Source organism: Armigeres subalbatus, chromosome 1, assembly GCF_024139115.2.
Source record: "Armigeres subalbatus isolate Guangzhou_Male chromosome 1, GZ_Asu_2, whole genome shotgun sequence".
Lineage (NCBI taxonomy): Eukaryota > Metazoa > Arthropoda > Insecta > Diptera > Culicidae > Armigeres > Armigeres subalbatus.
The window spans coordinates 213,089,407-213,106,314 of record NC_085139.1 but is presented as its reverse complement, the minus strand read 5'-3'; the positions used below and the strand labels follow the sequence as shown (position 1 = coordinate 213,106,314).

General features: G+C 40.4%; 1 protein-coding gene across 2 annotated transcripts in view; it reads left to right on the top strand.

Annotated features, from left to right (window-relative positions):
* Window positions 1-16,908, top strand: part of LOC134205752 (uncharacterized) — a 100,399-nt gene that overhangs the window by 10,641 nt on the left and 72,850 nt on the right. The window contains exon 1 of one of the 2 annotated variants that reach the window (XM_062681316.1): window positions 8,379-8,544. The exons of the other annotated variant lie outside the window; for it this stretch is intronic. Coding sequence (XP_062537300.1) covers window positions 8,466-8,544 — 79 coding nt within the window. The 5' untranslated portion in view covers window positions 8,379-8,465. Of the gene's footprint in view, window positions 1-8,378; window positions 8,545-16,908 lie in introns of those variants that run through there. 2 annotated transcript variants of the gene reach the window in all.

The following is a 16,908-nucleotide window of genomic DNA, read 5'->3' as shown; positions in this document are numbered from 1 at the left end:
GCTTGGTTTCATCCTGAGGCTTGCTGATGGGTTTCGTGACCCGCTGTGTTTGAAATCTCTCTATTGTGCTCCTGTACGCTCTATACAGGAGTCAACAGTGCTTGTCTGGTGTCCTTACAACAGAATTTGGATTGACCGTTTTGAAGCAATTCAATGGAAATTTGTCCGCAATACTCTTCGAGGCCTTCCCTGGAGATACGCTACGAACCTCCCACCGTACGAACACCGATGCACACTTTTGGGTATCGAAACATTAGAGAAGAGAAGGTCAAATATGCAAGCCGTTTTTATCGCAAAGATCCTTATGAATGAGATTGATGCCCCTGCTTTGCTCAACGAATGTATTTGTGCCAGAGCGATCTCTAATACGTCGTCAGTTCTTTTAATGGAGTGCAAGGAACAGCCGCTATGGACAATTTGAGCATGATGTCGACTTTAAATCTATTCTTCGACCGCTACGACTTCGATGTCAATGCAGCTGACTTCGGACACTGATTAAGATGACTCGGGGAGGCACTAAACACCGTGTTATTTCTCCTATCTTTCGTCTCTTCTAGCATTATCACTTCGCAATTTTGGAGCGGCGTATTTCGCTTTTCAGTTGTTTGATGTAACCAAATGTAACTGTAAATGTATCACCATGTAGATTGCAAGTAAGCACGCACCGGTGATACTTTTTCAAAATCATATTTGTTGTAGAAAAAAAGTTAAGCATTCAATGATGAAAATGATGACCATTTGATGATTGTTAGTGTTTCCCGTGTCACCTTAAGCAACCAAATCCGTGAATAATATTTGTATATAATGTGTTAGTTTTAAGCGATTTGTGTACCTTGAATGTGATTTATTTATTAACTAGACTAATTTTTGCTATTATAATGTGTTCTACTTGTAATAATGTATGTTCAAAAAAGATGCAGGGTTTTTAAGCTAATTTATGGCTTTTCCCTACCAGATATAGTCATAGAGACATATATAGTCAAATGAAGATATACAAGCAAAATAAATAAATAAATAAAAAAACAAACACCAAAATTTCCGGAAATGTGTCACATAACAAACCACAAGAACACTGTAAACAAACGAACAGACACCGATGGTCTCCATGTAATCTATGCTGTTCCCGTTACGCTTGGATATGGATACTCTGAAGTAGTGCGTAACGGTGTAAATCCGGTCATATCGCCGGGCTCGGTATAACACTGAAGCTGACAATAAGACACCCCTAACCCCGAATCCCAAGGTGTCAGGCGACCCGTGCCGAGGGGATGAATGGCCTGGGGGGGTGAAACAATTAGCCAGGCAGTTAACGGAGCCTGTAATGCTGGGTAGACACCTTTTCGTGGTGCATCATTTCTTAAACTCGCAAAGGCAGCCCTTGCTTTCTTGATCCGTGCGCCTATGTCGATCTTGGTACCGCCGTCTGACGCCATTTAGCTACCAAGATATTGGAAACTTTCAGCATTCTCCACTGGTTGCCCGGCTACTTTGGAACTGGAAGGAGTCACCGTGTTTACATCCAACGATTTGGTTTTGTTGACGTTGATGACTAAACCTGCCGAAGAGAAGCGCTCGGCAAGGTCGTTGATCTTACTCTGCATATCAGAGCGCCGTTGCGCGAGGAGTGCAACGTCATCAGCCAATTCGAAGTCGTTTAGGTGCTCCATGGTTATAGGCTGCCATAACAGCCCGCGGTTTGGTTCACGGTCAATCGCATCTACCAGAATCTCCTCGATTACGATGAGGAACAGTAACAGTGATAGAATACATCCTTGCCTCACACCAGCTACGACCCGAATAGGGTCGGACAGGACCCCATTGTGCAGCACTCTACACGAAAAGGCCTCGTACTGTGCTTCGATGAGGCCGATGATTTTCTCAAGAACCCCCTTGCGTCTCGGGGCGCCCCACATATTCTCGTGATTGAGACGGTCGAAAGCTTTTTCGTAGTCAATTAATACCAAGTAAAAGGACTCTTGGAATTCGTTGACCTGCTCCAGAATGATGCGGAGTGTGACAATATGGTCCACACAGGATCTTCCGGCACGGAATCCGGCCTGCTGCCGCCGGAGAGTCGCATCGATCTTCTCCTGAATCCGGGATCGGATAATTTTGCGATTGTACGACAATTCCCCGAATAACAATTCCCCGAATGCAATTTTCCCGAATGCAATTTCCCCGAATAACAATTCCCCGAATGTACCAATTCCCCGAATGTAACATTTCCCCGAATGTAACAAATCCCCGAATGTAACATTTCCCCGAATTCTTTTTGAGTGCGGCATAAGGCGATGGGTATGATTGAGGATCCGGAGGTTGCGAGTTCGATTCTCGGTTCGGCCTAAGATGCTTCAGGGTAGGAAGATACGGGAAAGCTTTCAATAACTGTGTAATTAATAATAGAACACTAAGTTGAAAACAGGCTAAGTTTCAGGTAGAATTTAGAGCCATTTAAGATGAAGACAATGCACTGAAAGAAGGCAATGCTTTCTATGAATGAACGCATTTGGTCTGTATAAGACGAAGTGAGGAGATAATGCTTTCTATAAATTAATAAGTTTGCTCGGTATGATGAACGCATCTGCCCGGTTTGAAGCCAAGGGAATGTCTTCTTAAATAACGCGTCTGTCCAGTATAATACGGTAGGAGATAATGCCTTCTTTAGATGATAGCATCGCCCGGTATTAGGGGAAAGGAAGTGATAATGTCTTCCTCAAATGAACACATTTGCCCGGTATAAGGCAAAGATGATGGATTGCCCCTTCTTTAAATGAATTCGTTTGTCTGGAGAATGATACAATGCCTTCTTTAAATGATCGCGTCTGTCCGCTGTAATGAGAATGGAGGAGATAATGCCTTCTTTAAATAAACTCGTCTATCCGGTATAAGGCCTCTCGAGACAGAAATTCTGTCTGCAATAAAGCAAGAAGAGGAAATAATTCGTTTGTTTAGCAAGTAGCTCGCTTACCAGGTATAAAATATGAATGATATGGAGCAATTATATGCTTCAAACCTGCTGCTATACTACACCACACTTATCTAAGATATGCCAATTTGTTTAATATAGCATTTTGAAAAACGAGATTCTTCCAAAGGTCATTCTGAAAAAGGTATAATCCATCAAAAGTCATACCGCGAAAGTTACAGTACGCCTAACACTATATTGAGAAAATGAATTCGGCAAAATGTTTTTCGGTGAAATATAATACATTCAATACATATGCGTAATAAGGGATCTTATATATTTTTTTCCTTATTCTGGCCGAATTCGCCTGCATCCAAATAAGAGATCAGATTAGCCCTTATTCTCATGCTCAATTTATTCATCTTTGCATTATTTCGAGCTAACGCCTATTTTTGAAGGACCACATCCACCATTTCCTTACTTCGTAAAAATGCCTTTTTTTAAAGAACATCCCCCACTATCATATTCAGGGCAGATATATGTTATTAAATAACGAAGAAAAAACATTAACTGGTGTAACACCCACTGAAGAAGGGACATATTTACCATTGCATTATTCCGAGCAGATACATTTTTTTCAAAGAAGGAATCACATTCACCATTGCGTCATTCTGGACAAACGCATTTTTTTTTGTTTACGAGGATTAACATCTACCATTACCTTATATCTTTGAAGACGGTTTATTCAGGACAGAAGTTTAATCACCGACGAACCGACGTGTCACTGGCGCTCTCTGATCGTCTCACACTTTTTAACGGTCGTTCGATTTTGCGGGCGATCGCTCCTGTCAAAAGAGCTAAGACACAACTCCGCTGCTATGTTAATACACGTAGCTTGGTGGCTGAGCTATGAAAACTTCGCGAGCCATTATGGAGGTGGCGATAGTGTTCGATGATTTTTCATCATGGCGTCGTGGGCAGTAAATTTGAATTATTTTCCATGGGGTGACACGTCGGTTCGTCGGTGGTTTAATTCCGAAGATAGGAAAAATATTTACCAAAAGGCTTTCAATCGGAATTGCAGTTTGATACTATTTTAGGAAAAAATAAACTACCCTAGAAAACACTAAACTCTGACATCTTTATAACTCAACAACACATCTTGGAGGATCAAGTACATCAAATACTACCAAAGGCTATTCAGCTGATAATCTCCAATGAAACACTCTTGAACGTATCTTTGAACACTGCTTTTTTTTCGGACGCATACAATGGATTGCGAAGATGTGTTTGCAAGAGGTATTTTATTTTCGGGGAATTGTTCCATTCGGGGAAATGTTACATTCGGGGAATTGTTACATTCGGGGAAATTGCATTCGGGGAATTGTTACATTCGGGGAAATTACATTCGGGGAAATTGCATTCGGGGAATTGGTTTTCGGGGAATTGTCGTACAATCTAATTTTGCAAGGAACTTTGAGAACGGTACACAGCAACATAATACCTCGCCAGTTATCGCATACAGTCAGGTCACCCTTCTTGGGCACCTCCACTAAGATACCTTGCATCCAGTCGACCGGGAAAGTTGCGGTGTGCCAGATATTACGAAATAAACGATGCAGTAGTTGAGCGGATGTCATGGGGTTAGCTTTGAGCATCTCGGCTGATATGCGGTCGACCCCTGGGGCTTTATTCGATTTCATGCTTTGGATGGCTGTTTAAATCTCTAGCAGTGATGGAGCTTCGGTATTGACGCGTGTTATACGTCGGATCCTAGGCAGATCATGCCGAGTTGGTGATGGCCTGGCTGGCACTTGAAAAAGTTGTTCGAAGTGCTCGAACCAGCGTTTCAGCTGGTCAGTTGGGTCGGTCAATAACTGATCATTCGCGTCATTCACAGGCATTATCTTCACCCCGCTTAAGCGTCGTGAGATATCGTAGAGGAGGCGAATGTCCCCGGTTGCGGCGGCTCTCTCTCCTTCGTCGGCCAGAGAGTCTGCCCACGCTCGCTTGTCCCGTCGACATGAGCGTTTTACTTCCTTCTCAAGAGCCGCGTATCGTTGACGGGCTAAGACTTTGGCTCCTCTGGTTTTTGATCGCTCTATCGCGGCTTTGGCTTCTCTTCGCTCCTCTATCTTCCTCCAGGTCGCATCGGTGATCCATTTTTTCTCTGGGTGCGCAGTTCGCTCAGATTGTTCTCGCTGGTGGCGATGAAGGCATTCTTGATGGAGGTCCATTGGTCTTCCACGCTGCCACCTTCCGGAATATCTGTAGCACTCGTCCCCAGTTCTTCAACAAAGGACCGTTTCACCGTGGCATCTTCCAGTCGAAGTGTGTTAAATCGTCGTCCAGGTCTTTCCTCCTGCCGACGAATCTGCGCAATGCGCATGCGTATTTCGCCGATGATGAGTTGATGATCAGACGCGATATCGGCGCTACGTTTATTCCGTACTTCAAGAAGGCTTCGTTTCCTTTTTCGGCTGATGCAGATGTGGTCGATTTGATTTTCGGTAAAGCCGTCACGGGAGACCCAAGTGACCTTGTGAACCAGTCGATGAGGGAAGAGCGATCCCACGATCACCATGTCGTTGTTACCAAAAAAATCTGCGAACATCTCTCCGTTTTCGTTTCATTTCTCCGTGACCATGGCGTCCCATAATGCGCTCATGGTTCGAGTTGTCGGATCCCAAACAGATCTTGATATAACCTTTCGGAATTCTATCTACGACGGCATTGAGTTGACTGTAGAAGTTCTCTTTGTCTTGCAGATCGGCAGCATCGGTTGACGCAGAACATTGGATTATAGTAAGGTTTCGGACCGGTGTTCTAAATCTGGCAACGATCATCCTTTCACTTATAGGTTCCCACTTCTTAAGCGCAAGTGTGCCTGAGCGCTTAGTAGGAAGCCAACTACGTGATGCCGGAGAGCGTGTTCACCTCGTGAACCAGAGTATAGCAGAACTTGTCCCGACGGCGTTCTGTGTTCTCCAAAATTTGGCCAACGGACTTTACTCAGTCTCAGGATCTGAAGCTTCATGCGGCGTGCCTCATTAGTAAGTTGTTCCAATTGACCCTGCTGGGCTAGGGTTAAAACGTTCCATGTTCCTATTCGTGTCCGTTGTTTCGCGCTAAGAGTCGTCGCCATAAAATCAGTCCGTATTCTTTCATTATCGGACTCTCGAACAAATCGATGTTTCGGGAACAGTAAGTTGTTGGCCCAAGGCTCCCTATCCACCGGGATGGATCTGCCATCTTAGGTATAGCTTCCGGGGAATAGCATTTCATACTCAGTCGCTGGATGCCAGAACAGACGCTGTTGGAGCCGCACCTCCTTGGTGAACAGACGCTCGATCAGTCGGGTCAAATTTGATTAAAGTCCCACCCAACACTAGGGCTAGGCTAGCTCCAGAGCGCTGGTTAATTAGGAAAAAAGCGGATACGAATTTGGTAGATCTGCTAAACCCTCTGACTGATTAGAGTTCTGCGTAAAGGTGAGATTCAGAAATGCCAAACGCAATGAAATTAGATCTCTGTACAAAAACGAATTCGGAACTCATAAGAAGAAGCTAAAAAATATGTTTGAACCTCAGTACTGATGCATGGTCAAAATCACTATTATCCCACTTATTGTTGAGCCGAAACTGATTGAAGGGCGCGCCTTTGAGAGTTGGTATAAGCCATTTTTTATGGGTATAAATAGCGGTACCTTTATCTAAAGGAACCTTACATTAAGTATGAAAAATATTTGAATAAAAAACGACTACTTCATTTCTTCTCAATAGAGATGGAGCAGAAGACATGCACTAAACAAATGACACGGATATACTATAAAAGTACAATTAAATGGAAGCAGTGGTTCACCCAAACAAAAAAAAATGTTGGGTGCGATGTATCATTTTCTTAATAACTGTTAACTGCAATGACCGACTGTTTTCAAATTCAATTCAATAAAACTTTTTGCGAGAAAATCGGTTAAGGATTACTATGCGAAAAGTTGTCTAATGCTTTTTAAGCTTTTGTGCACACACATTCACACACACACACATACACACATACATACACATGGACAGACAGACATGTGCTCAGTTCGTCCAGCTGAGTCGATTGGTATATAACTATGGGTCTATGGGTCTCAGAGGCTTCTATGAAAAGTCCGTTTTCGGAGAGAAAGGCAAAAATGAAATCAGAATTGCGTACATAATGTAAAATAAATTAATCAAAAATTCCGCGGGATTAAATTAAAATTTCGTTTCGTTAAATTTCGAATTAAATGGACCTAGAAAGTAAATATATATTTCGTTTCGTTCAGATTCAACATAGACATTTTAAATTTAGTTTCGATTCGTTAGGAAAAAGTGCCTTATCGCATACCCTTAATAACAACTCCTTGTTTATATTGTAAAACTGCTATTTTTGGAAAACAATAATTTCTGTTGTTAATTTACTGCAACCTAGAATAGAGTTTGATGAAACATACAATGTGACGCTAAATCTCACATCGTAAAAATTATCCGGACGAATGCGTTATTTAACATCAGGACCATTTTTCAAACACATTTTAAAGGCATCTTTGAGTTGCAGCTAGTCTTGAAAAACATCGTAAACGCTTCAGGAATTTATGTAAATATTGGATCTTCCTTCTCTACCTTTCTATTCGAATATTAATCTATTTTCAAGGCTAGCACCAATTTTGGATCCGCAAATCGTATTAGCTTCATTAGCATTAGTTTTTTTTCGGACCAACAGACATTTATTCGCTAATTATTACTTTGATAAGTCCATGTTACTTTGTTTAGGTCAAGTTAATCCAAGAAAAAAAAATCAGAAAACTTTCAGCCAATGAAGTGGTGTGTTGATGATGACTAACTGTCACAAAGTTAAGGCTGTTCTAAACATACGCGACTATTATGCTCGATTTTACTGCATCATGATTACATGAATGCTTCCAAAACAATGCGACAGTGATCGCTGCAAAATTTGTTTCAATGTGATGTGAAAATGCGTTTGAAACGTTTATGACAGTGGCTGGTTAAGAGAATCGCGAGAAATTCAACGCTGCCAATATGAACGTAATAAATTGGATTTGCTACATTTTTTGCTACGATTATCGTTGTGTTCATAAGCTCAATAAACGCTTGATTCAAAAGAGACTTACTGACAACTACGAGTGCGCTATAAATACTGCTAATCAGCTTAATTACTGTAATAAATCCGCAATAAAAATAAATATATCTAATGGAGTGATTGCATCTGTCGAATACACTGCATCATGCAAGTCACATATTTTTCTGGTTCCAAAAAGATTCGCTCAACAAGCGAAATGCAAAAAACTGGGACCGAATAGGTTAAAGAACCATCTACCACCAGTCAGTAATGAAGATTGTTGCTCTTGTGTGCCTTCTTTGCTGCCTATACACCTTTCTGCATCGTTGATTAGCAATCGAATTGTCTCAAATGCGTGCTCCGTTTGCCGGCGAGGCTATCTTCTTGTGCTGTCGATGTTGTTGGAGCAATATTGTTCTGATTCGTACCTCGTTTGGCGAATGGCGAAAATGGGACGATGTTTGCATCGACAATTAGCGTGCGAGTTGAACATTTCCCCAGGTTGACAAAGCAGCGGCAGCAGTCATTTTGTTGTGGTACGTTACTTTTAGAATGCCGTAGAAGGTAATTTTTACACTGGCGCGGCGCGATGCCTGGCAGAACATTACGCTGTCGAGAGAAGCTCGCAGGTTGCGTCACATCAAGTGTTGAACGTCTATTACCGATAATAATATTCAAAGTAATAGCTTCAGGTGGCTTCAGGGAATGTTCAGAATGCAGATGCTGTAATATAATTACTCCGCTAATGGGCTGTGCAAGCGATTGTGGTGATAAATAATTTTTATAATGTTTTGTGCATTGTTATATATAGAGAAGTCTTCAAGCTTTTGAGAGATGTGGGATTACCAAACCGAAGAGGACGCTTTTGATTGTGGGTTGATTATTTCATCTCTCAAACTTCTTTTGTTCATCTTTTAATCTCGAGTAAGGAAGGGAGGAACCATTGTATGTATTTCTCCTACATGTAGTGAATGTCCATTTAGTCTTAAGATAACGAAGCATATGCCAAAACATATTTGTAAATCAGAATTCGGCTACACTTGCGCCTTTAAAGTTCGATTTTCCAGCTCTTCGATCAAACCAAGCGTTTGATCCAATTAGGTCATTTTAGGCATTGAATTGAAAAGCAAAATACGAAAGAAAATAAAGAAAAAATGCAAAAGTTATTCCCATGGCTGTGACACACAAAAAAATGCATTTTCGAATAATCGAACAATAAACAGATACCGATCAAGTAGTTACGAGCTGACATCGTCCAAATTACCGCTCCGACGAATCATGAATCACTGAATAATTTCGGCCAGTTTTATTATGCACGAAACGTAGAGAATTAATATCTTTGTGTCAGGCAGGGAGGTTATTATGAGTTTATTCAATGACTAAATTAAAAACGAACACGCAAAACCAAAAAGATGTGGAAAAATGATATCCTTGACGAATTTCATTCTATTGTTAGCCATTAGGGGGTTTTCATAGATTGAAACACTGCTTAAAAAAGCTAAGTTTATACAATGCCTAGGCCAAATTTGACCACAACACTTCTCGTCGTTTCGTATTTGGAACATTTGCTTCTCCATTTTAGGCCTGTACAATGTACATAGTAATAATTATTACAAGGGCTGGGTAAACGTTCGATTTTTGATTTCTAGAGTAAGTGATTACCAACATCAGCATAGTTATCTAACGAAACATTTGAAATATGTGAAAGTCACACCAAGTCATAGATGGAAGATTTGTTTTATGAAACATTATTTTAGTTCTTTATTAAAGAGATATTGTTTTAGTTATACATACATATAATATTTTTGTTCGGTTAGTAAGATACACTACAGAGATGGCATAGTAATTCTCCATACAAGATCGATTTGTTACTTCAGGCCCACTTCGTGAAAGCTAGGTTCAGTTTTGAAATTGACGAAGTTACAGTGGTGTCCGACTTTACTTAGTTCAAAATATAAGTTATTCGAAAACATCTTGATATAATAGAACAGCCATTAGAGGGAAACATTTTTTCTCAGGGTCAATTTCTCAATCTCCGTCTAGGCCTTTAACCTGGTTTAAACGTATGGTTAACGCTATGCCTACTCCAAGAGTTAAGCAAATGTAAAGAAATTTACCGGTAGCTCCAAGAATGGATGCACATATCCGATAGATAGATTTATTATGATTTTATTATTTACTAAATTTGTTTGTCAGACTTCAGTGGGCTGGTCACTTGGTGGGAATGTCGGAAGAAAGAATAGCGAACAGACAACCGGATAGAGGCCGGCGACTTCGTGGAAAGCCACGAACACGCTGGCTGCACGCGGTGGAATCGAACCTGGGGACCCAAAACGTTCGGGGAAACTGGAGGAACATCGCCCAGACCAACGAATATGGAGCTCTACAATATGCCAGGCATAGGTGTATCGACGCTGTAACCAACCTAAGGTAGATACACTTGTTTTTCGTTGTTCCTTTATTCTATTCTGATCCAAAGAGATTGTTTTGGAAAGGCAAACAGATTTTTTTGGGATTCCAAAGAAAATTCTTCTGGGATTCCGAATGTTATCCTTCGAGATTTGCATTCGGGGCCCAGCACAAAAGTTTGCCTGTTGGAAGACCACATATTTTACGTCCGGAAGGCAAAACGGGCTCAATTCAGAAGTCTGAAAGAATTCCGTTCAGAAGCCTAGAATGATTTCGTTCGTAAGTACAAGATTTGATTATGAAATCCAAAAGGACTTCGCTTGGAACAGAAGGATTCCTTCGGAAAGTCCGAAAAATTTCCGTTCGTAAGCTCAGAAGAAGTACGTTCCCAAGCCCATTTGTTTTTACTAAGAAGGTTTCCAAATTAACTACTTTTGGGCTTCCAAAGGAAATACTCTTGGGCTTTCTGAATGAAATTATTTTGAGCGGAATCTTTATGAGCTTCCGAACGGAATTCTTTTGGGCTTCCGTATGAAACTCTGTTATGACTCCGAACAAAATTCTTCTCGGTTTACGGACGAAATCTTTTTGGTTTCCAAACAGAATTCTTTTGAACTCCGAAACGGACACAGGGAATCTTTTGGTTTCTCCGAGCGGAATTTTTTGGGGCTTCTGAACAGAATTCAGAAGTCTGTTTGGATGCCAATTAAATTCGGTTATGAAACTCAAAAGCTTCATAACCGAATTTAATTGGCATCCAAACAGAATTCTTCTGGGCTTACGAACGGAATCCTTATGGGCCTCCGTACCGGGTTCATAAGGGCTTCTAAACAATATTATTATGAGCTTCCGGATACAATCCGTTCTGGCGGATGCAATCCGTTCGAACGGAATTCTTTTGGCCTTCCGAACGGAACTTTGGTGGGCTTCCGAAGAATTTATGTTGAATGGAATTCTTGTTGGCACCTGAACGGAATCCTTCTGGGCTTAAGAATTGAATTATTTTTGACTTCCGAAAGAAATTTTCTTGGTTTTAAGAACGGAATTATTTTGCCTTCCGAAAGAAATTCTTTTTTTCACATACAGATTTTGGGTTCCAAATAGAATTCTTCTGGCCTGGTGAAAAGACATCTTATTGAGCTTCTGAATACTTCTTCTACGCTTCCAAAACGGAATCCTTTTGAGCCTCAGAGCGGGGTCCTATTGATTTTCACGACGGAAGACTTTTGAGTTTTCAAATTGAATTATCTTGGCTTCCGAGCGGAATTATTTTAGGCTTCCTAATGGAATCCGTTTTGGTATCGGAACAGGTTTTTGGGTTTCCGAATGGAATTGTTTTCTAAACTAGATTATCATGAACTTTTGAATAGAATCCTTCTAGGCTTGCAAACCGAGTTCGCTTAGGCTTCCTAAAAGAATTATTTGGGCTTATAAATGGAATTCTTTCGGGCTTCCGAAAAAAAATTCTTTTGGATTTCCGAAGAGAATTCGTTTTGTTCTTCGACCAAATCTGTTTTGGCCCTCTGATATGAATTCTTTAGGGTTTTCTAATGAAATTCTTGTGGGCTTTCAAATGGAATCCTTTTGGACCTCCGAACGGAATTTGTATGGGCTTCCGAACAGAAGATTTTTTGGAAATTGCTAACCGAATCCTTCAAATGGAATTTCCCCGTGTTTACGAACGGAATCTTCAGGGGCTTCCGTACTGGATCCATTAGGGCTTTTAAACCGAATACGTTTGAGCATCCGGATGCAATCCTTTCTGGCTTTCGAGTGGAATTCTTTTGGCCTTCCGTACGGAGCTTTTTTCGGCTTCCGAACGGAACTTTGTTCCTCTACCGAACGATTTTTTCTGGGATTCCGATCGAAATCCCTCTTTTCTAATGGTTTTGAAATTGAATTCTTATTGGCACCTGAACGGAAGCCTTCTGGGCTTAAGATTTGAATTCTTTTTGACTTCCGAAAGAAATTCTCTTAGTCTTCCAAACATAATTATTTCGACTTCCTAACGGAGATCTTCTTCCAAACGAAATCCATTTGGACTTTCGAACGGATTTTTTTGAGTTTCGAGCAGAATTTATTTGGGCTGCCAAACGGAAACCTTCTTAGCTTTCGAACGGAATTAGTTTGTGTTTCCGAACGAAATTCTTTTGAAAATCTGAACGTAATTTCGGGGCTACTGAAAGGTATCCTGGACTTCCGAATGAAATACTTTTGGGCATCCAAACGGAATTCTTTTGGGTTGACAAGCAGTACCTTTATGGGCCTCCAAATAGCATTCTTTTGTACTTCTAAACGGAATTCTTTTGAGCGTTCGAACGCAATCTTGCGGAACGGAATTATTTTGGGATTTTGAACGGAATACTTTTGGTATTCCGAAAGGAAACCATTTTAGCCTTCGAATGGAGTTCTTTTGGGATTCCGAATAGAATTCTATTGGCCTCCGAACGGAATTCTTTTGGACCGGCATTCGTTTGCGCTTCCGAACGAAATCCGGCTCTCCGAACTATTTTTTTGAACGTCCAAACAGACGGAATTCTATATGGAATTCTTTTGAGTTCCAGAAAGGAATCCTTTGGAAAAGAATCCATCAGCATTTTTTTGGGCCTCTGAACGGAATTCTTTTGGGCTCCTGAATCCTTTTGGGCTCTAACACGTAATGCTGTTCGTATACGAGCGAAATATTGATAGGCCTCCGAACAAAATTATTTAGGCCTTTTGAACGGGATTCGTCTTCACTTCTGATCTGAATTCTTTTGGACCTCTTAACGGAAGTTTTTGGGCTTCTAAACTGAATTTTATTCAGTTCAATCAAAGTTAATTGCCTATTTCCGGGGATTAAACCACCCGACTTGGACGTTAATTTACAATGTTATGAAAACTCATTTGTGAATATGTACGTTATGTGGAAGATATTGATTTGGAAAATGTATTGGAGGTAACCACTTTCCCTTCGATGGGACTCGAACCCATGACCCTACAGTACGCTAGACTGGTGCTTTAACCAACTAAGCTACGAAGGACCTCCGTCAGCCTTCGCAACCTAGCGGCTACTGAACGAGCTCGAGATACCCATTGGGCTTTTGTATGGATTTTATTCATTTTACGAACAAAACCTTTCTGCGCCTCCGACCAGCATTCTTTCGGAACGGAGTTATTTAGACTTCGTACGGATTTTTTGGGCTTCCGAACTCCGAACAGAATTCTTATGAGCTCATAAACGATTTTTTTTTGGTTTTTGAACGTAATTCCTTTGGTTTTCCAAATGGAAACCATTTAAACCTTCAAACGGAGGTCCTTTGGGATTCCGAAAAGAATTCTCCGAACAGAATTCTTCTGACCAGCATTCTTTTGCGCTTCCGAACGGAAGTCTTTTGGGATTCCAAACGAAATAATTTGAGCTTTTGAACAGAATTCTATCAGGAATCTGAACGGAATTCTTCTGGGCTACTAAACGGAATCCTTTTGGGCTTCCGCATGGCTTTTCCGGGATTCCGAACAGCATTTTTTCGTTACGGATTATTTAGACTTCCGAGCGGATTTTTTTTTTCTGAGTTTATAAACAGAACCTTTTTGGGTCTCCGAGCTTATAAACAATGGCTTTCTCTCGCATTTTTTTCTTGGTTTCCGAACGAAGTGCTTTTGGGTATCCGAATGGAATTACTATGGGCTTCTCAACGGAATTATTTTGGACTTCTAAGCGGAATCCTCCTGGGCCTACGAATCGAGTTGTTTTAGGCTTACTAATGGAATTACCTGAGCAACACACATGTTGTAAAGCAGTTTCTGAGACTCATTTATGACTAAATTTGGTTATATTATACTGCAAACAAATTAACGTGAATTGTGCTGCTAGGGTATTTGGGCTTCCGAACGAAATTGTTTTGGGTTTCCCAATGTTCTATTTACGAACGGAATCCCTTTGAAACTTTGAATGAAGACGGCAGCCAAATGGAATGCCTTTGAGTTCTTCAAACGGAATTGTTTGGGCTTCCGAATGGAATCCTTTTACACTCTCGAACGAACGAAATCTTTTGCGCCTCCGAACGGAATCCTTTTGGACCAACGTAGGAATTTATTAACGCCTCCGAATAGATCGTTTTTGGAATTTCCCATGGAAATTCCTTCTGTCTTCCGTACAGAATTCATTAGGGCTTCTAAATAAAATTCTTTCTGAACGAAATTTGTTGACCCTCCGAACAATTTTTATTTGGTGTTTCCAAATAGAACTCTTTTTGGGCTTCCTAATGGAATCCTGGCTTCATTTTGGAACTACGAACGGATTTCCCTTGGGCTCCTGAACAGAGTTCTGTTGGGCGTTTGAACGGAATTTTTCCGGGCTTTATAATCAATTTTTTGGGCTTCTGAACGCTGAACAGAATTATTTTGAGCTCGTAAGCGGAATTCTTTTGGGTTTTTTAACGGAATACTTTTGGTATTCCGAATGGATACCATTTAAACCTTCGAATGGAGTTCTTTTGGGATTATAAAAAGAATTCGATTGGTCTCTGAATGGAATGCTTTTAGACCTCTGATCGGTATTATTTTGCGCTTCCGAACGGAAGTCTTTTAGGTTACCAAACTAAATTATTTGTGCTTACGAACGAAATTCTTTTGAGTCTCCTAGCTATTTTTTGGGCTTCCGAATGGAATACTTTTGGACTTCCGAACAGACGGAACTCAGAATGGAATTCTTCTGAGTTTCTGAACGGAATCCGTTTGAATAGAATTCATTTTACTGAACGGAATTCTTTTGGACTTCAACACGTAATGCTGTTTCGTTTACGGGCGGAATCTTTATAGGCCTTCGAACAGAATTCTTTTTGCCTTTAGAACGGAATTCGTCTTCGCTTCTGATCTGAATTCCTTTGGGCCTTTTAAAGGCTTCTGAACAGAATTCTATTAGGAATCTGATTGGAATTCTTCTGGGCTACTAAATGTAATAATTTTGGGCCTTCGCACGGATTTTTTTTTCGGTTTGCTAACAGAACTTTCACGGGTCTCCGAACAGTATTGACTGAATTGATTATTTGGCCGAACAGCACATTTGGCCTAATAAGACATTTGGTCGAATAGGTCATTTGGGCGAAAAGATTATTTGGCCGAATAGGTCATTTGGCCGTATAGGCTATTTGGCCGAATAGGACATTTGGCCGAACAGGATGTTTGGTCGAATAGGACATTTGATCGAATAGGATATTTGGACGAATAGGTCATTTGGCCGAATAGGACATTTGGCCGACATTTGAAAGAGGACATTTTGCCGAAAAGGACATTTGGCCGAACAGGACATTTGGCCGAACAGGACATTTGGCCGAATAGGACATTTGGCCGAACAGTACACTTGGCCGAACAGGACATTTGGCTGAATATGACATTTGACCGAATAGGACATTTGGTCGAATAGAAAATTTGACCGAATACGACATTAGACCGAAAAGGTCATTTGGCCGAATAAAAATTTTGGTCGAATAGGACATTTGGCGGAATAAAATATTTGGCTGAATCGGATATTTGGCCGAATAAGGTACCCCGGGGCAAGCGGGACCTAAAAAAACGCTAGTTCAGCAAAATTGTTAACGCATACTTTGCAAACAGGTTATTTAAGAACATTAACCACAGATACATCATTATATGCTTCCGTTGTTGAAGTGTAGACGTGTTGGAAGCCATTTATTCAATTACAAAAAATGTTGGTAATGAAGGAAAGGAATTCACCTGTAGGATCCACTTACCCCTTCAAACGAGGCAAGTGGGACCTATTTTGTTTTATACTGTCGAACTAAACTAATTGAAGGAATATATAATGTTCATATTATTTCTGAATCGTCGTATTTTCATATCATGGAAGGAGTTTGGTTGCTTGTCGGACTTTTGTTTTTTGCAACAAGAAATGGATTATAATATTAGCAGATATGAACACAAGACAACAGCCGATTTACTGTTTAGTTGGTTCTTGTCTTGCTTCCCATTAGCTTTCTTATGTACCAAATGATTTAGGTGGAAAGGATAAGCAAATCTTTGTTCCCCATTCGAATGAATATTTCTCTGTTACAAATTATTACATGAATCAGTACTTTAAAAGAAAGTTTTTTATTCAGGCAATGCGCAGTGTTGTAAATTTGTAATAGAACGGAATTGCCAATTTATGTGTTAAGTACTTTATTTATCTGAAAATCTGTAAATGTAAATCGAAATTTGAAAATAACAAAACATAAAACAAAACTTGTTGACCTATCGTAGAATAAATAGAATATTTGCACCGTAAACGGAAAAATATCACATAGTTATAACCAGGGTTTGCAGGAATCGCTCTCAATAGATAACGAACAACGATACAAGAGAGGCAAAAACTGTTCTGAATCATAACAAGCCATGATAACAAATTTATCAAACTTGTATACACGGGCGAAAAAACAGAATCGAATAGGCAGCCCCCACAGAAAAATGGTGATTATCACTTTTTTTCTTTTTTTACTAATTTTATTTGC